This window comes from Poecilia reticulata, linkage group LG9 (assembly GCF_000633615.1).
Source record: "Poecilia reticulata strain Guanapo linkage group LG9, Guppy_female_1.0+MT, whole genome shotgun sequence".
NCBI lineage: Eukaryota > Metazoa > Chordata > Actinopteri > Cyprinodontiformes > Poeciliidae > Poecilia > Poecilia reticulata.
This window is the reverse complement of record NC_024339.1, coordinates 24,479,699-24,493,917: the sequence shown is the minus strand read 5'-3', so window position 1 is coordinate 24,493,917 and position 14,219 is coordinate 24,479,699. Positions and strand designations below refer to the sequence as shown.

General features: G+C 35.6%; 1 protein-coding gene across 1 annotated transcript in view; it reads left to right on the top strand.

Annotated features, from left to right (window-relative positions):
- The window catches only part of edil3a (EGF-like repeats and discoidin I-like domains 3a), a 265,981-nt gene that overhangs the window by 15,440 nt on the left and 236,322 nt on the right, over window positions 1–14,219 (top strand). The window contains exon 3 of the mRNA XM_008418884.2: window positions 9,985–10,179. Coding sequence (XP_008417106.2) covers window positions 10,137–10,179 — 43 coding nt within the window. The 5' untranslated portion in view covers window positions 9,985–10,136. The remainder of the gene's footprint in view (window positions 1–9,984; window positions 10,180–14,219) is intronic.

Genomic DNA, 14,219 nt, shown 5'->3' with positions numbered 1-14,219 from the left:
ACTGTTACTAAAACAAGATTTAAGACATCTCCAAATCTGTACAATACAGCCACAACTGTGCCATGTATATAACTTAAAGGAAAACACTTTGTTGCTGATTATTTCTTTTATAGACAAAATCCATTGTCCTGTATTTATGCAGAAAGACTTCAGCGACAGTGTTAGACTTGGGAGTAGCACATACACAAGCCAGATTGACAGTGCTAAAGTATTCCTCCTGGCTCTGACAGGGAGCAGTGTATTTCTGCAGATGGCTGTAGGACCACAGGGAGGTAATAGAGCAGCTTGCATTTTTTTTCAGATTATGTCTTATACTGTAAGACCACAGTGACATCTTTAACATTTAAATGTAAAAATCTAATTTTTATAAAGGTTATACTACAGCTTTAAATATATTACTGACCACATTTCTTCCTCAAAGGTGATGGATCCTGTCTCACCTTCCAGTTTAATAATGTATTGAACAGGTCTTAGCCCAGTTCAGTAGTTTCTTCAATCTCCTTTGATTTTTTGTTCTCTGCTTGATGCATTAAACAGGGTTCAATGATTGGTCAAACTTATTAAACAGGCTATCATCTTTTTCACAAACACTGGATGTGTCTTTTACCGTGGTTGTTTAGGAAACTTACTGCATTAATAACATGTTGCCAGCTTAAAAGATCATCACCCCAGCAGTACATATTTGCTTATATATACAGGGGCATCTGAAAAATTCTGAAGGCAGTAGGTGGGTGGTCTGACACAAAGGGGAAGACGATGGCAGAGGGTTATAAGGGTTGTCGGATCAGTGACAGACAGGGGCTCTTTCCCCAGAGAGGGGCCATTACAGGGAGAATAGAGGAGGAACATGTTGGCGGGCCCTGCCACAGAGCTTATTGGCAATCTGTTAGTGGAGCCGCTGGCAGGAGAGAGAATAACGTGTCTAGGGACAGAGGAGTGCCTGTGAGAAAATAAAAATCTACTCTCCTCTGGATTCCTGGCAATGAGAGAGATATGTGGAGTGGGTGGTGGTGGGGGTCAGGTGTTGACAGCATAAAACAGGAAAAAAACTAAAAGGAGTTGAATAAAATATATAGTGGTGTTTTGTTACCACAAGGAATGTTGAGAACATCCCAACTGCAGGATTTTCATTTGTATTTAGTTTAATACCAGATAGGTGAATGGGGTGATTTTTGTGGCTAAAGGGATTGTGAGCCCAGACCAGAGAGATGAATTACAAAATGGGTTCTCACTCTAGAAGGGCCATAAATCACAAAGTGTGATTAAGTGCTCAGTACAAGGTAAATTACCCTCTTAGGTAAAACAACAAAGTCCAGTTTTTAGTGGATATTACTTGGCATTAGGGTAATACCCAGGACAAGGTGTTTGATGGAAAAGGTTTTTCCGTCAAACAAGTTCCAATGCTAGAGCCAGTTCTCAGCTTACCGTTTAAAATATCCTTTTGAGTTTTCTGTAACCTGAGAACTTTAAGCTTTTGCGTCGCTATAAAAAAAAACAAACAAAAAAAAAAACTTTTAATTAGAACTTTTATGGATGGTCACAACATAGTGTGAGAAAAATCTAAATGTTTATTTTAGTGATCATTCAAAGAGATGCCTAAAAATCACCATCTTAGGTTATTAACACTATTTAACCAACAAGTGGTTATTTTAAACACTTGAGGATTCTTATAACCTCATTGGCATCAGCAGCTCTCGAAAATAGTAATTAAGCACAACGTCTACAGCGTGATTTATTAAGACCACCTGGTGATATTAAAAACCAACACTGTTCTTGATTCACTGACAAATATTAGCTGAGAGTGCAGCTCCATGCGCCAAGTGGACGCTGTTTTCAACTTAATAATGGGAGATGGAAAAATACTTTTTCAATTGCTTAAACCACATTTTATTATTGTTGAGACAGTGCTTTGTCTTAAATTACATGGATCTTACAAATTTCTGAAATTTAAGCACGAATCTTATTTTTTTTCTTCTGCTTCTGCTTTGTCCAGCTTATTTTGCTCCAGCTCAGAGAAAAAGGCAATTTATTGGTCTAAGAACCAGAATTGGTGCAAACCAAGCACTAGCACAAGTGTAGCACAATTGGTGTGCTGGAAAAAGGGGCTTAGTTGCATAAGTCAAAGAATCATTCAAACCCACACTTATGCTTAGAGGCAATTTAGAATTCCCAACACAACTAGATTTGCCCTCTTCCATCTTTTGAATTTAGACATAGATCAAGGTCAAAGTAACTAGCCTTTACCAACATCAATTAGGGATGGCTCTGTTCTGAGAGTAAGCAATGTTGGTCGATGTGCTGCACATGCTGCACATCACCTTCATAATTGCAGGTCATTGCTGTTCTATCTTTTTTATTGCAGCCAGCAATGTTTAAATTATTAAAACGCTGCATAATAATCAGTTTAAATTAACAGGCAAACCTTCTGTTTTTTTTTTTTTTTACTTGTTACTGAAAAACAGATAAACTGAGTTTGTCATTTTCAGGATCAGTCTCTGACTTTTGCTGCAGGCATGTAATCGAGCCCATTTAACTGGTGAGATTCTGTCCATGTTTAAAAAGGGCTTGTTGCTATAGATCAGTGCTTCTCAACCCTGGTCCTCAAGGCACACTGCCCTGCATGTTTTAGATGTTTCCCTGCTATTAACACACCCCATTCAGATGATTGCAGTTCAGAAAAAGCTTGTTAATCAACCATCAATTGAAATCATGTGTGATAAAGCAGGGAAATACCTAAAACATGCAGGGCAGTGTGCCTTGAGGACCAGGGTTGAAAAACACTGCTATAGATGGATACAGACACAAACTAGTAAAATAATAGTAAACAATATAATTAATCATTCTGTTTCAGGTACTGCAGAGGAAATTAGCTTGGAAACTGATGCAGTTCAAAGAGATGTCTGAATATCACCATCTTAGGTTATTAACACTATTTAACCAACAAGTGGTTATTTTAAACACTTGAAGATTTTTTATAAGCTCATTGGTTTATAAGAAGGAAGGATGGATGATAGAGCTGTGTGAAACTTCATATTGTCACCTTTCTGAAATAATGACCCAAGTCATTTTTGCCCAAATTGATTTTCTTTGTTTTTAAATAAAGAGGTGGTAATTTGTTTTGGCAATAAACACTCTTAGGAAACAAGGACAAGGATGTTACCAAGTAAATACAGGGCAAGTATGATCAATATCAAACTAGATACAGATCATTTTTATGATGTATAATCAAACTTCTGATCGTTGGATGTTTATTTATTTTGGTTTTTTTCTTTGAATTAGTTTTTTAAAAGAATTTAGAGAAAGTTTAAAGGTGTCTACAAAATACTGAAAGGAAAAAAACAAAACAAGTTAGTGTTTAATTTTTTCTTAAAAGAAAGTGGAAAACATTACAAGTTGAGAGTAAAGTGAAAGGGAACTCTTTTTCAAGGTAGATTTGAGAAACTACCACACAAAAATAAAATCCAATTTCAAAAGGGAACCTAAAACTGAAGTCTGTACCTTTGTAGTGCCATTATTGATAAAGTACTAATACTGTCTTGATATTTTGGATCTATATCCAAAGCATTAAAAACCTTTATAATTAAAATTCTTTCTTATTTATTATTTATGACTTGAAGGGTATAGTTTCTTTGTCTGCACTTCATCAACTGTTATTACTTTTTTCTTCTATAGAGCATATAATTATCTGAGACAGACTGTGTCAAAGTTGAAGTTAAAGAACAAAGAACCAGGCAACAAATGCAAAATAAATCCTTTGATCTTATTCATTTAAAACTCACTCACTGACTAATACATTTATAATAATTCCATAACCATTTCATCACATTGTGTGTGGTGCAGTGATGAAAGTAATAACAAAAAAAACAGCTTAGAAGGACGATATAATATAGATAACGAGAGAAAATGGAAGAAAAGGCGGGAATTGGGAGATGCCAAATATCCTCGAACTGGGGTTAATATTTCAATTTAATTTCACACTGTTTGATATACAGTCAGATATGATGCTGCTTTGAGCATCAGATCTGGTGTCACTGTTTCAGTAACGGTGGAGATTTCTCTTTCCAAAAGAAAATGAATGATGTTCAAGTGGAAGATGAGTAACATCAATCAAACCCTGTGCTGAGAAGGAACCCGAGAGGGAATTATCTGCACTTACTAGAGGTGATGTCATATTAACTGCAGTGTCTTTGCTGAAACTATTCTTTGCAACCTCCCAACAGAGGCTGGGCATGATCTCCTGAGCTGTCTGAGAAACCAAGGTTTCCCAGAGAATTATTGATTTTGTCTCATAATCTATTTTTGAGACTTTGGAGCAAAGCTAAAAAAGAGAGAAGAATATCATATTACTGATTTTTTTTCTTCCTTTTTTTTCTGGCAATTGGGGTGGAGGACGTTTTTATTCTAAATATGCTTGAACTTATTAGTCTGGTGTGCAGGCACTTTTTCATTGTCATATGCACTGCAAGAATTAATTGGTGGGAGGGAACCCTTCAAGCCACCTTGTTGGGTGCAAATGATATTTTCATAGCCTAAGGACACTATTTGAAGGCAGAAATAAGTGTCACACACCCACCTGATAAGAGCAGATTTAACTGATTTATTAAAAAATGAGGGTGGAAAATTTACACGTACAATGGCTCTCTTGAAACTTAATCAAGTGCTTAATTAACAATTGTTAGCAGTTAATTGCTGATATAAGATCTCTGTCTGAGCCTGAATGACTTTTAACACATAATAAATTGGTGGGTGATATATGATGGCTGAATGAAGTGGAATATATAAAATAAAAATTCTTAATGATATCTAATTAACCTCGTTGGAAGTTTTGATACATACCACATGGAGGGGCATGCATTTTTTGGCAGATCAGGGGAAGGGGTAGAGAACAAGGGGACTTAGGAAAGAAAAAATGAAAAAATCTTCATCATCCATGCAAAGGAGATGCACTATGTGCATAACGTTTTGGGGAAAAGTCATTTAATACAAAGTTAAGAAGTCAATTCCACATTAAAATGTCTGAATGAATATTGTGTACAAAACATTTAATTCAGGCACCTCAAGGTCGTGTATAAAAACAAAATGGAAAAAGTCCAGTTCAAATCCAAAAACAGTCTGTTATGTAATACAAACTGCAATTTATTTAAGTTTGATTATAATGCAAAACATTTCAATCAAGTAAAATTCTGCTTTAAAATAATTATAAAATATAGTTAGACATTCTCTATTCGAATGCTCAATTTTAACCTCTCACTACCCTGGAAAAAGTCACTTTTCTTATAATTGGCCAAAACAAAACCTTTTCAGATTCCAATGGCATCCGGGATTCTTCAAAACACATGGATATTGCCCGACTTTTGTTCAAAAGACGTTTAATGAGCAGTCCTAAGTGGGATTGATTATTGCCATATATTAAGTATAATTGATGGTATTTATTCAATAACTCCTAATTCTGGTAAATATCCAGAGCCTTTGTGCTTCATTTAAGTTTATAATCAAGGTCCTTCAATGGGAAGTAAAGAATTAATCTTTTATATTTAATTTTTATTAGATTATGGTGTAGATTGTTACACAGACTGAAATGAATGATTCTAATATAACATAGGAAATCAATCCTTCATTTAGCAAGGCACAGAGGTGGTAAACCTTACAAAGGTTTACTTGGAAATCTTGAAAACCACAAATAAATGTGCTGTCTGAGAACCAAGTTTTCTATGTCAAATCAATATTACTTATTACTTGAGCAAGGTAGTTTATGGAGGCCAGTTTTTGCGTACGTACTTCATTTAATATGTGCAGTTTGTGTGAAACTAATCTACACTACTTGAATTACTTCCTCTCTGACCTTCCTGTTCCAACTTCCACCTCTCATTTCATCACTGACCTTCTATGGATGGGTACATAATTGACGATCCTCCCGCTGTGAGAAATGTATGAAAAGAAGGAGAGGTGGTCATATTTTTTCAACTTCAGAACAGTTCTTCTCACACTTGTCTGTGTATCTGCACCAAGGTCAAATCGAGTGTATATTTTAAGAAGATGGATCGCCCTGGCAAAACGCTCATATTCAGGCCTGGCCCACACTCTCCACGCCAAGATATTAACTGGCTTTACCTAGCCCCTAGGACACACATTTCTCACAGCGCATTTTTTTTTGTTTTTATGTGGAGACATGCCTTTGACAACAATATATGGACTATCAACATCTGATTTATAGCTTGAGCCAACAAAATCCCCAAATCTTATTTGTACCAACACAAGGATGCTTTGTTAGTGTTGATAGAAAGTTAAAACACACACAAATACATATTTGATTAAGTAGAATTGGTATTTCTAGTGCACATAAACAGTCACAAATACACTCAACATAATATTGAGAGTGGATTCTGCATTTTCATCCAGTTATTGTCCCAACTGTATGCGAGACATGGAAAGAAGTTTGGTAATATATTGTGAAGAAAAACTCCAGAAACTAATATGACCTGGTCAGATTCAGTGAAAGGCAGGAACTTGTATACATATCTAACAGCTATTTGTTAAAATGTGTTTCCAGTAGACTCAAATAACTCCACATAAAGGAAAAAGAAAAAAAAAAACTGTCAAAATTTGTAGTATTGTTCTTGCAGTTACCAATAATGTTGACATTGATACATGTTGATGAAACAGACCTGCAATTAACTCCATAAAATGACTGCATCTCTGTAAAATTTTGAAATTCTTGAGGGTCTTACAAGTATGTGCACTTCACTTCAAGGATTTGCTTAAACATGCATAGATATTGATTTGTTACATTAGCTGGTCATCGCATGTATTTTAAAAGTCCTGATATGTTTTCCCCACTGAAGATTGTCTATTATTAGACTTACTCTGAAATTAATTAAAGATCGTTTCTTTCCACAAGCCTTCAGTGTGGTCTGCACCCAGTTCCTTCCTCTCTTGTCATTCTCAGATAATTCACCTGGTAGCCAAGTGTCAGAGGTCCTCAGCTGAATAATGGTTAATGAAGCATGTAACCTGCATTACTTCTGCCTTCACTTCCTGCCCTTAGTGACATGTGCTGCTCTTCTGTGCTCTTCACTCCACACTGCATTAAAAGGGGCAGCGCTCCGAGGCAGCTTCCTGCTCTCTACCTGTCTAAACCGTTTCTGTTTAAGCTTTGCCAAATTACTCACTGGGTGCTGTATGCAACACTGCTTGCTGAGGAAACAGTTTATAAAGTGCATATTCCCACTAATATTCTGACAAATTCGCGCTCTCACACTGTCGGTCATGTTTCTATTTTAATTCTTTCTAGTGTTTCACCCCAAAAGTAATATTAAAAATGAGCCATACTTGAAAATGTGAAACAGAAGAGAGGCAACCTTGACAGCAATTCACATCTAATTGTTTTAACTTGTCAAGAAAATGAAATATTGATTTTTATGTTGAAATTTGAGTGTTCTGTTATTGTTGTTATTAAAGTAGCACGTTTAACATGAAAAGGTAACTTTTCATTCCAAAGTGATTGCCACAGACACATTTTATTCCCATGAAGCACACATTGGTCTTGTGCTAATATGTGCAGGCAATAAAAGACTTAGCATCTTCAAAAGGCACAGAACTGTTTGTTTTAATAATCGCCACACGTTTTAGAGGGCGCATGGATTTGTGCTCATTTTGTGCAATAAGATTCAAATGCTCTCATTCAAGTAATTACATTTTTGCATGCTTTTCTTTGCATGTTTAATACAGTTGAAACCATATATTTACATACACCAAATAAAAACATGCATACACATTTTTTTAGCTGTCTTAAGTTAAATCAGACCAAGACTAAGTTTTAGGTCACTTAGTATTACAATTTTTTTCCCCTATTTACTAAATGTCAGAAAACTTTGCAAGAGCTGAAAAAAGCAGCACAAAAGAATGCTGACCACAAGGACAAAGAGAAGTCAGTCCTTGTTAGATAAGCATGTATGAAGTGGCACGGCAAAAAAAACCACAAAAAAAAACTGTAGTCTAACATTGGAATTAATAAAAGGAAGTCAAGAAACAGTTGAAAATGAAAGAGACAATGACGCACAGTTACTGCTGTTTCCCTAAATTCGTAATAATACATTTTATTGGATAGCATTTCTCTAAACACTGACTCAAGTAAAATTACAAACAGAACCATAAGCGGATCAAACAAAATCATAAAAAGAGGGGACTTAAATACATACCACATTAAAAAAACACAGGATAAGCATAAAACAGGACAATAGTAACGTTAAAAGTTGTTTGGAAAAGGCGTGTTATTAGGTGTGATTTGAATGTGCAAAGGTCTGTAGAGTCACAGATGTATTTAGGAAGAGACGCATCCTAGAGGGTGGGAGCAGCTATGGAGGAGGCTCTGTTACCACAGGTCCACTGCCTGGTTCTTAGAGGTGGAGACAGCAGACGGGCAGCAGATAACAGTATTGAGAAAAGAAAATGCTGGCTGGGATGATTCTGTGTGGCGTTTTGCATTGCTTTGTGCAAGCTCTGGATACTCCCGCTGCCTCCACCAGTTCAGAAACATGGATGCAAGGTCGACTGGTGTCTCATGGATGGCAGGATGGATGGAAAGTTAATGTTAAATTAGATCAACAACAAGGGAAATATTGAGGAGTCCACACTTAAGATTAGACAGGAATTTAGGACTGCAGTATAAGGAAAAATGCAAGTAAAAATTTGCTATATATTGTGATGTGTGTATCTTATATTTTGAAAGGCATATAAAGATTTGGAAGTCCATCTGACTGATCAGATGTGTTAGCTATATGCTGAGTTTCTATGCATGACATTCAAAGGTATAATAATTCAATCAGTGTGGTGTTGTGCATGAAACCAATGAGGACTCTATTCTCTGTACAGATCTTCAGACATTGAAATGTGTATGCACAATTGAAATCCACCAGAAACAATTCTGTTCACCTTAACACATTTTACAGCTATGTGCATGAGTTCTTTGACAATCAGATAGTCTTAGCAATAAATTGATCCCATTGTTCAAGTTTAAACATTTTAGAAAGAACAGGATTTTTGACATGCATACTAAATTTTCTAGCTTTTTTTTTTGTCTGGATGTATTCATTTTGTGTGACTTTTATGATTTATAGGTTTTGTTTGCAACATTTACTCCTTATTAGCCAATATTAGGCTTTGTCGTTTGAATTTTGTAAGATCTTACTTACAAGACTTAACTTTCTTTACTGCCATCATTAAATTAACCATAATTAAATTAACTTTTAAAGCTAATTGTTGTAACTTTTAACGCAGTAAATACATTTATCAACAGGGATTTGTCGTCACTTAGATGTTTCCATGCAAAAACAAAAAATCAAAAGAGCACAATTTACTATTTTTGTGCAGTCCCCACACAGGGATGATCAGAGATCTTCCATTTGTTTCTGGAATTGGATGTTAGGGAGCTTAAAGCGAAGGACTTAAAGTCCAGTTTAAGTGAAATACAGAAGTAGCTTGAGGCTTATTGATCTCAAGGCTGCAAACATCAGCAGTGTAGCCTCTTCTGCTCAGTTGATGTACAAGTTGTGAACTTATGACCTTTTGCTGTGTCAGGCTTTCTGGGTCTAATCCGTGCAAATCATCCAGGGTCACAAATTATGCTGGGTTGGCAATTTCTGTTTCCCAGTGGACTACTTCAGTGTTTCCCCCATAAGCGTCTTCTAAGGTACAAATAAAAATCATTTTTAGGTGATATAGCATATGTATTTAATAGTGGTCGTACTTCTTGGAGAAAAACATGACAACAAATATTCAAATATAAAAGGTACAACACTAAGTGCAACAAGGTAAACGTGATTCAGAATAATTAATGAGTAACTAATCAATAATTTATGTTAATTAGATCTTAACTCTTATTCCAGTACTACACAGTTATATTTTATGAGTTTGAAGTAGGACCAAAATATAGACAGGAGCTTCGGATAATCATAGGGTGTTAACTTTTATGAAAATAACTTGCAGGATGAAGAACAGGCAGCAGAACAGCAGGGAAACTGGAACATGTCATGGAAGGAGCCAGTGAAGAAAGGAACAAAGGAACGGAGACAAATGAACACTTAGTGGAGCTAAACAAAGAAAGAGGCCTGGAACTCCAATAAACAGGAAGGAAAAAGATGAATTTGGAGAAGGAAAATCCAAATGCACCAACAACAGAAGGTAAGCATAAACTAAGAAACTGCAAACACAAAGGAATGACCTAATATGGCAAGATCTAAGAAAGTAAATAAAAAACAGAAATGCTCAAAGCAGAAACTCAAATGACACAAAATTCAAACACCCAATGATCATAACAGCCAACAAGCCAATATTTTTCGATTAACAAGCCAATATTTTTCTATTGACTATTTCCCCATGATGTCACTGTCTGCTGTATATTTTTATTGTAGACCTACATCAATCATTCTCTGATTTGGGCAATTTAGTGATTGTAAATTCACTGATATTATTAGCCTCAAAATGAGTTGATTTCTATTCTTATTTCTTAAATATGTTTATAATCAAAGGTTTTCTGTAGGATTATTTTTATGTCTTTATACAATATCTCATACAAGATCTGATATTGCATTTCTAATAAGTGATTTCAGAAACAGTTTTAATTGCATTTTTTATTTTCCTTTTTGATTGAATGCCAAAATTATTATAAATTTTTTGTATAGTTTCTGAAATTCTAAACAAAGATGTCAGCCCACACCTATAAAGAAGCGGTCAATGGTGTTTGGTTGCATTGAAGTATTATAGACTTACTGGTTCAGCTCTGGCATTTTAGCAAAGTTAATATCATCTAGTATTCATTCCTTCACTCTCTTTCTATCTCCACCTCTCTCTTGCTGTCTGTGCCAAATTATTTATTTCCAATGCATGAAGTATCCTTCCACATGAGTAAGCGCGCTGTCATTCATAAACACACTCAGTCTGGCAAGAGATAAACAAATAAGCAATGCACGTATATGACTAATTTCAAATGCTATTTCTATTTCCTTATCACCCATTTTTCTGTCTCTTTGGGTGCTATCGTTCAATTAAACACCATTATCTGCAAGAAGACATTCAAAGTTTTGCACTCCTCAGAAGCTGCCCTGTTGCTGATTATTTATTCCAAAGTAGGAAAGGAACTTATTGAAGATGAGTTACCAATTTGGAAAACAAAATTAGAATTAAGACGTTATTATTTTGTCGTGGGAAAATTATTTCATGAAATTGTAATGTAGTTTATTTTAAATAAATTGTAGAATGAACACTTTATTAATTAAATTTATTTAACAAGTTTTAGATCTAAGCAGACCCAGCAGATTGCATCAAGTTGTTGACTATAAACCAGTCATTAAATACGGAGCATTCATGAGTCAGGAGTGGAAAGAAAAACTTTAACAGGATGGTCAGCAGAACCAGGCTTAGTGTGACTGGCCCCCTGCCATGACCGACAATATTTGAGAAGACAACACAAACACAAGTTATTCAAGATGTCTTAAAGGATCAGTGGTTTGTGGAAAACTGTCTTGACTTCAGCCGCATGTTTACTTCTGTTATCCATTTAAGCTTTATATATGCAAAATGTTCTTGTTTCATTTCGTTGTGAAAATTCTTTGCAGAATTTGGGGGTGGTGACTATCACGTGTGCAAAATATATATTTTTTTCTTTTATTACATTTTTTTGAGTGTCTTTATCTTTCCGTTGGATCGGCCAGAGATAAACTTGTCTTATCTCTTTGAAAATGCACATCTCTATTCTTAGCATTCCTGCAGTATGTCAGCACTATTTTTCTGCTTTTTATCTTCATACTCTTGTCTGATCTGATAAAGACCCAGTTGCACCTTGGGTCTGCCAATAGTTGTTCCTACAGTAATTTTGTCTTTTGTCTCATTAATTGTAGCATCTGATCTCATTGAACAATTTGCTCGTCATTAGGTTTATATAAACTCCAGAAGTTAATGCCAGTGTTGATTTTAGTTTACTCAGTTTACTAGTTTTCCTCCTTTTATCTGGATGGTAATACAAATATGACATAAGCCACTGTTACTAATGGGAAAGCATTATGTTGGATGGGGTTTGTGTGTCCTGGCAGAGGACCGAATGCAGAATGCACAAGCAAATGGGCAAAATCAAATGTCTGAGTGTGATGTTGCCACAATACTTTGGGTGGAGTTTGGAATGAGGTGTCCCTGCTCATCTTTAGATTATTATTATTTTTTTACATATCCTTTGCACTCTTGAGTGCAAAAACACTTCCTTATCAACCATTCGAACCCCTTTGGTTACGCATGTGATCCAAATGCAGCAAACTGGCACAATAAATTCAGTGGCAATATCATTGTAAGAAATGCTCTAGCCGATTATGCCCACTTAAATTATTCATGCTAGTTTTATTATCTGGCAACTTCTGTTGCCACTCATAATTGATGGTAGAATACCATCAAGAGTACCCTACCTCAAAGGACTATTGTGTTTGAGGGCTGCATTTAAGCGCCTTAACCAAAAATTGTTACAACCTCTATTGTCTTTAGCAAGCTGCAAAGATTAATCTGATGCCCATCCTCTACCAAAACACACAGTAGCAATAATAATGGATATTACCATTTGATGTTACAGTGTTGATGGGGGTATTTGTTTTTTGTTGCTTTATATCATATTATAAGGTTATTCTGTCATTAAAAAACATACCTCGAGTGCTGCTTTGATTCTTTTGTGCATATTTGAGGAATCACCTGTGGCAGCTATTTGGCAGTGCCTGAATATTTGCTCATACAAAACGCCACCTATTTCCAGAAAACTCCTCCTCTCCTGTGCCTTCACTACTTGGCTCCTCCAGACTAGCAGTAGCAATTAAAAGCTTACCATACAAACTACACTACAAACTACAGACCCAGTGGTTGTAAATGGACCATTGTTATGATGAGGTGTTGAAACTACAGGATCAGAAAGAGCAGGAGCTTCTTAAAGTAACAGAGGCCCAATTTCAATGTATTAACTTGCAAAGTCAAAATTCTTTTAAGTCATGTTTAAGCATTATTACACCAACTGATGGTGTTTGTGCTATAAAATGTGCCTGGAAAATATATAATACTGCCCCTTTAAGAGATAAGTGCCTATTCCAAGGTCTGGCTCCAGGCTGCATCAGTGTGGGAGTTTTTTGCCTTCTGAATGTGGTCAGTATCTCTTGAAGGAGCGGTTTTATTCTCCTGTCGATTAAAGTGAGATACCTCTTTCATCCTTTCTACCCTCCCACATGTGGGGAACTGTTCAAAACTTTTTCAAATCTATCTAATGGTGAATTCAATTTTTGAAGGGGATTTTACTGTTAATCCCTTTCAGGACTGGTACAGCTCTCCAATGAGCTCTTTCTAATTCTGTCTGACCTGTCTGCAAACAATAGCTTTATCAAAAATATGTAATTAAGAAAATGCCAGGAAAAACCTTAAAGTAAAGATGAACTTTAATTTCAGGTTAATCAAATTAACTGTAACTGAAGGCACACCTGCCCTCACGCACACTAAATGCTGAGACCGAATCAAAAGGGAATTCAGGAAATGACGAACTTAAGGATAGGCACATTTATACATACCTAATTTTTAATAAAAATTGTTTACCCTTTGAACTATCCACCATATAGAATAAATATTAAACCACTGAAGAAACATGTTGGTTTATGCGCTGTAACCAACTCACTATTCAGTCATTGTTGTTACAGATTACCAAAGTCTGACAGAGCCAGTCCAGAACACCACTGTATATTGGCACTAATAGCATGGAACGTTTGCTCTATTTTTCTATAACAAAATTATAAATTAATTATGACACATAAACAATAGTTTTTCTGTTTTTGTCATGTTTACCTAACCTAAAAGTCAAAGATATGTCTTTCAGATGTTCCAGATAATTGCTGTTGTCTATATATATTTTTACCTTTCCTCTGGAATGTGTGTATCTCAGCACGTTGCACTGTGAAATCAAAAGGTGTTATCAGATATGCAGAGGTTTCAAACCTCTAAAGTTATCAGTTAAACTGCTGAAACGCTTGGAGGAGCTGGCCCTTTTAAGCTCTGATCCCATTTAAATTGCTAAGCGTGATTTCTACCCTAAAAAACTACTTGGTTGCTCTAAATTGTCACATTTGAAATTTCATTGTTGCCTTTAACTCAAAAATAGATGAGCTAAAATCAAACACTGCAGAGTACAATACATTTAAGCAGTATATTAT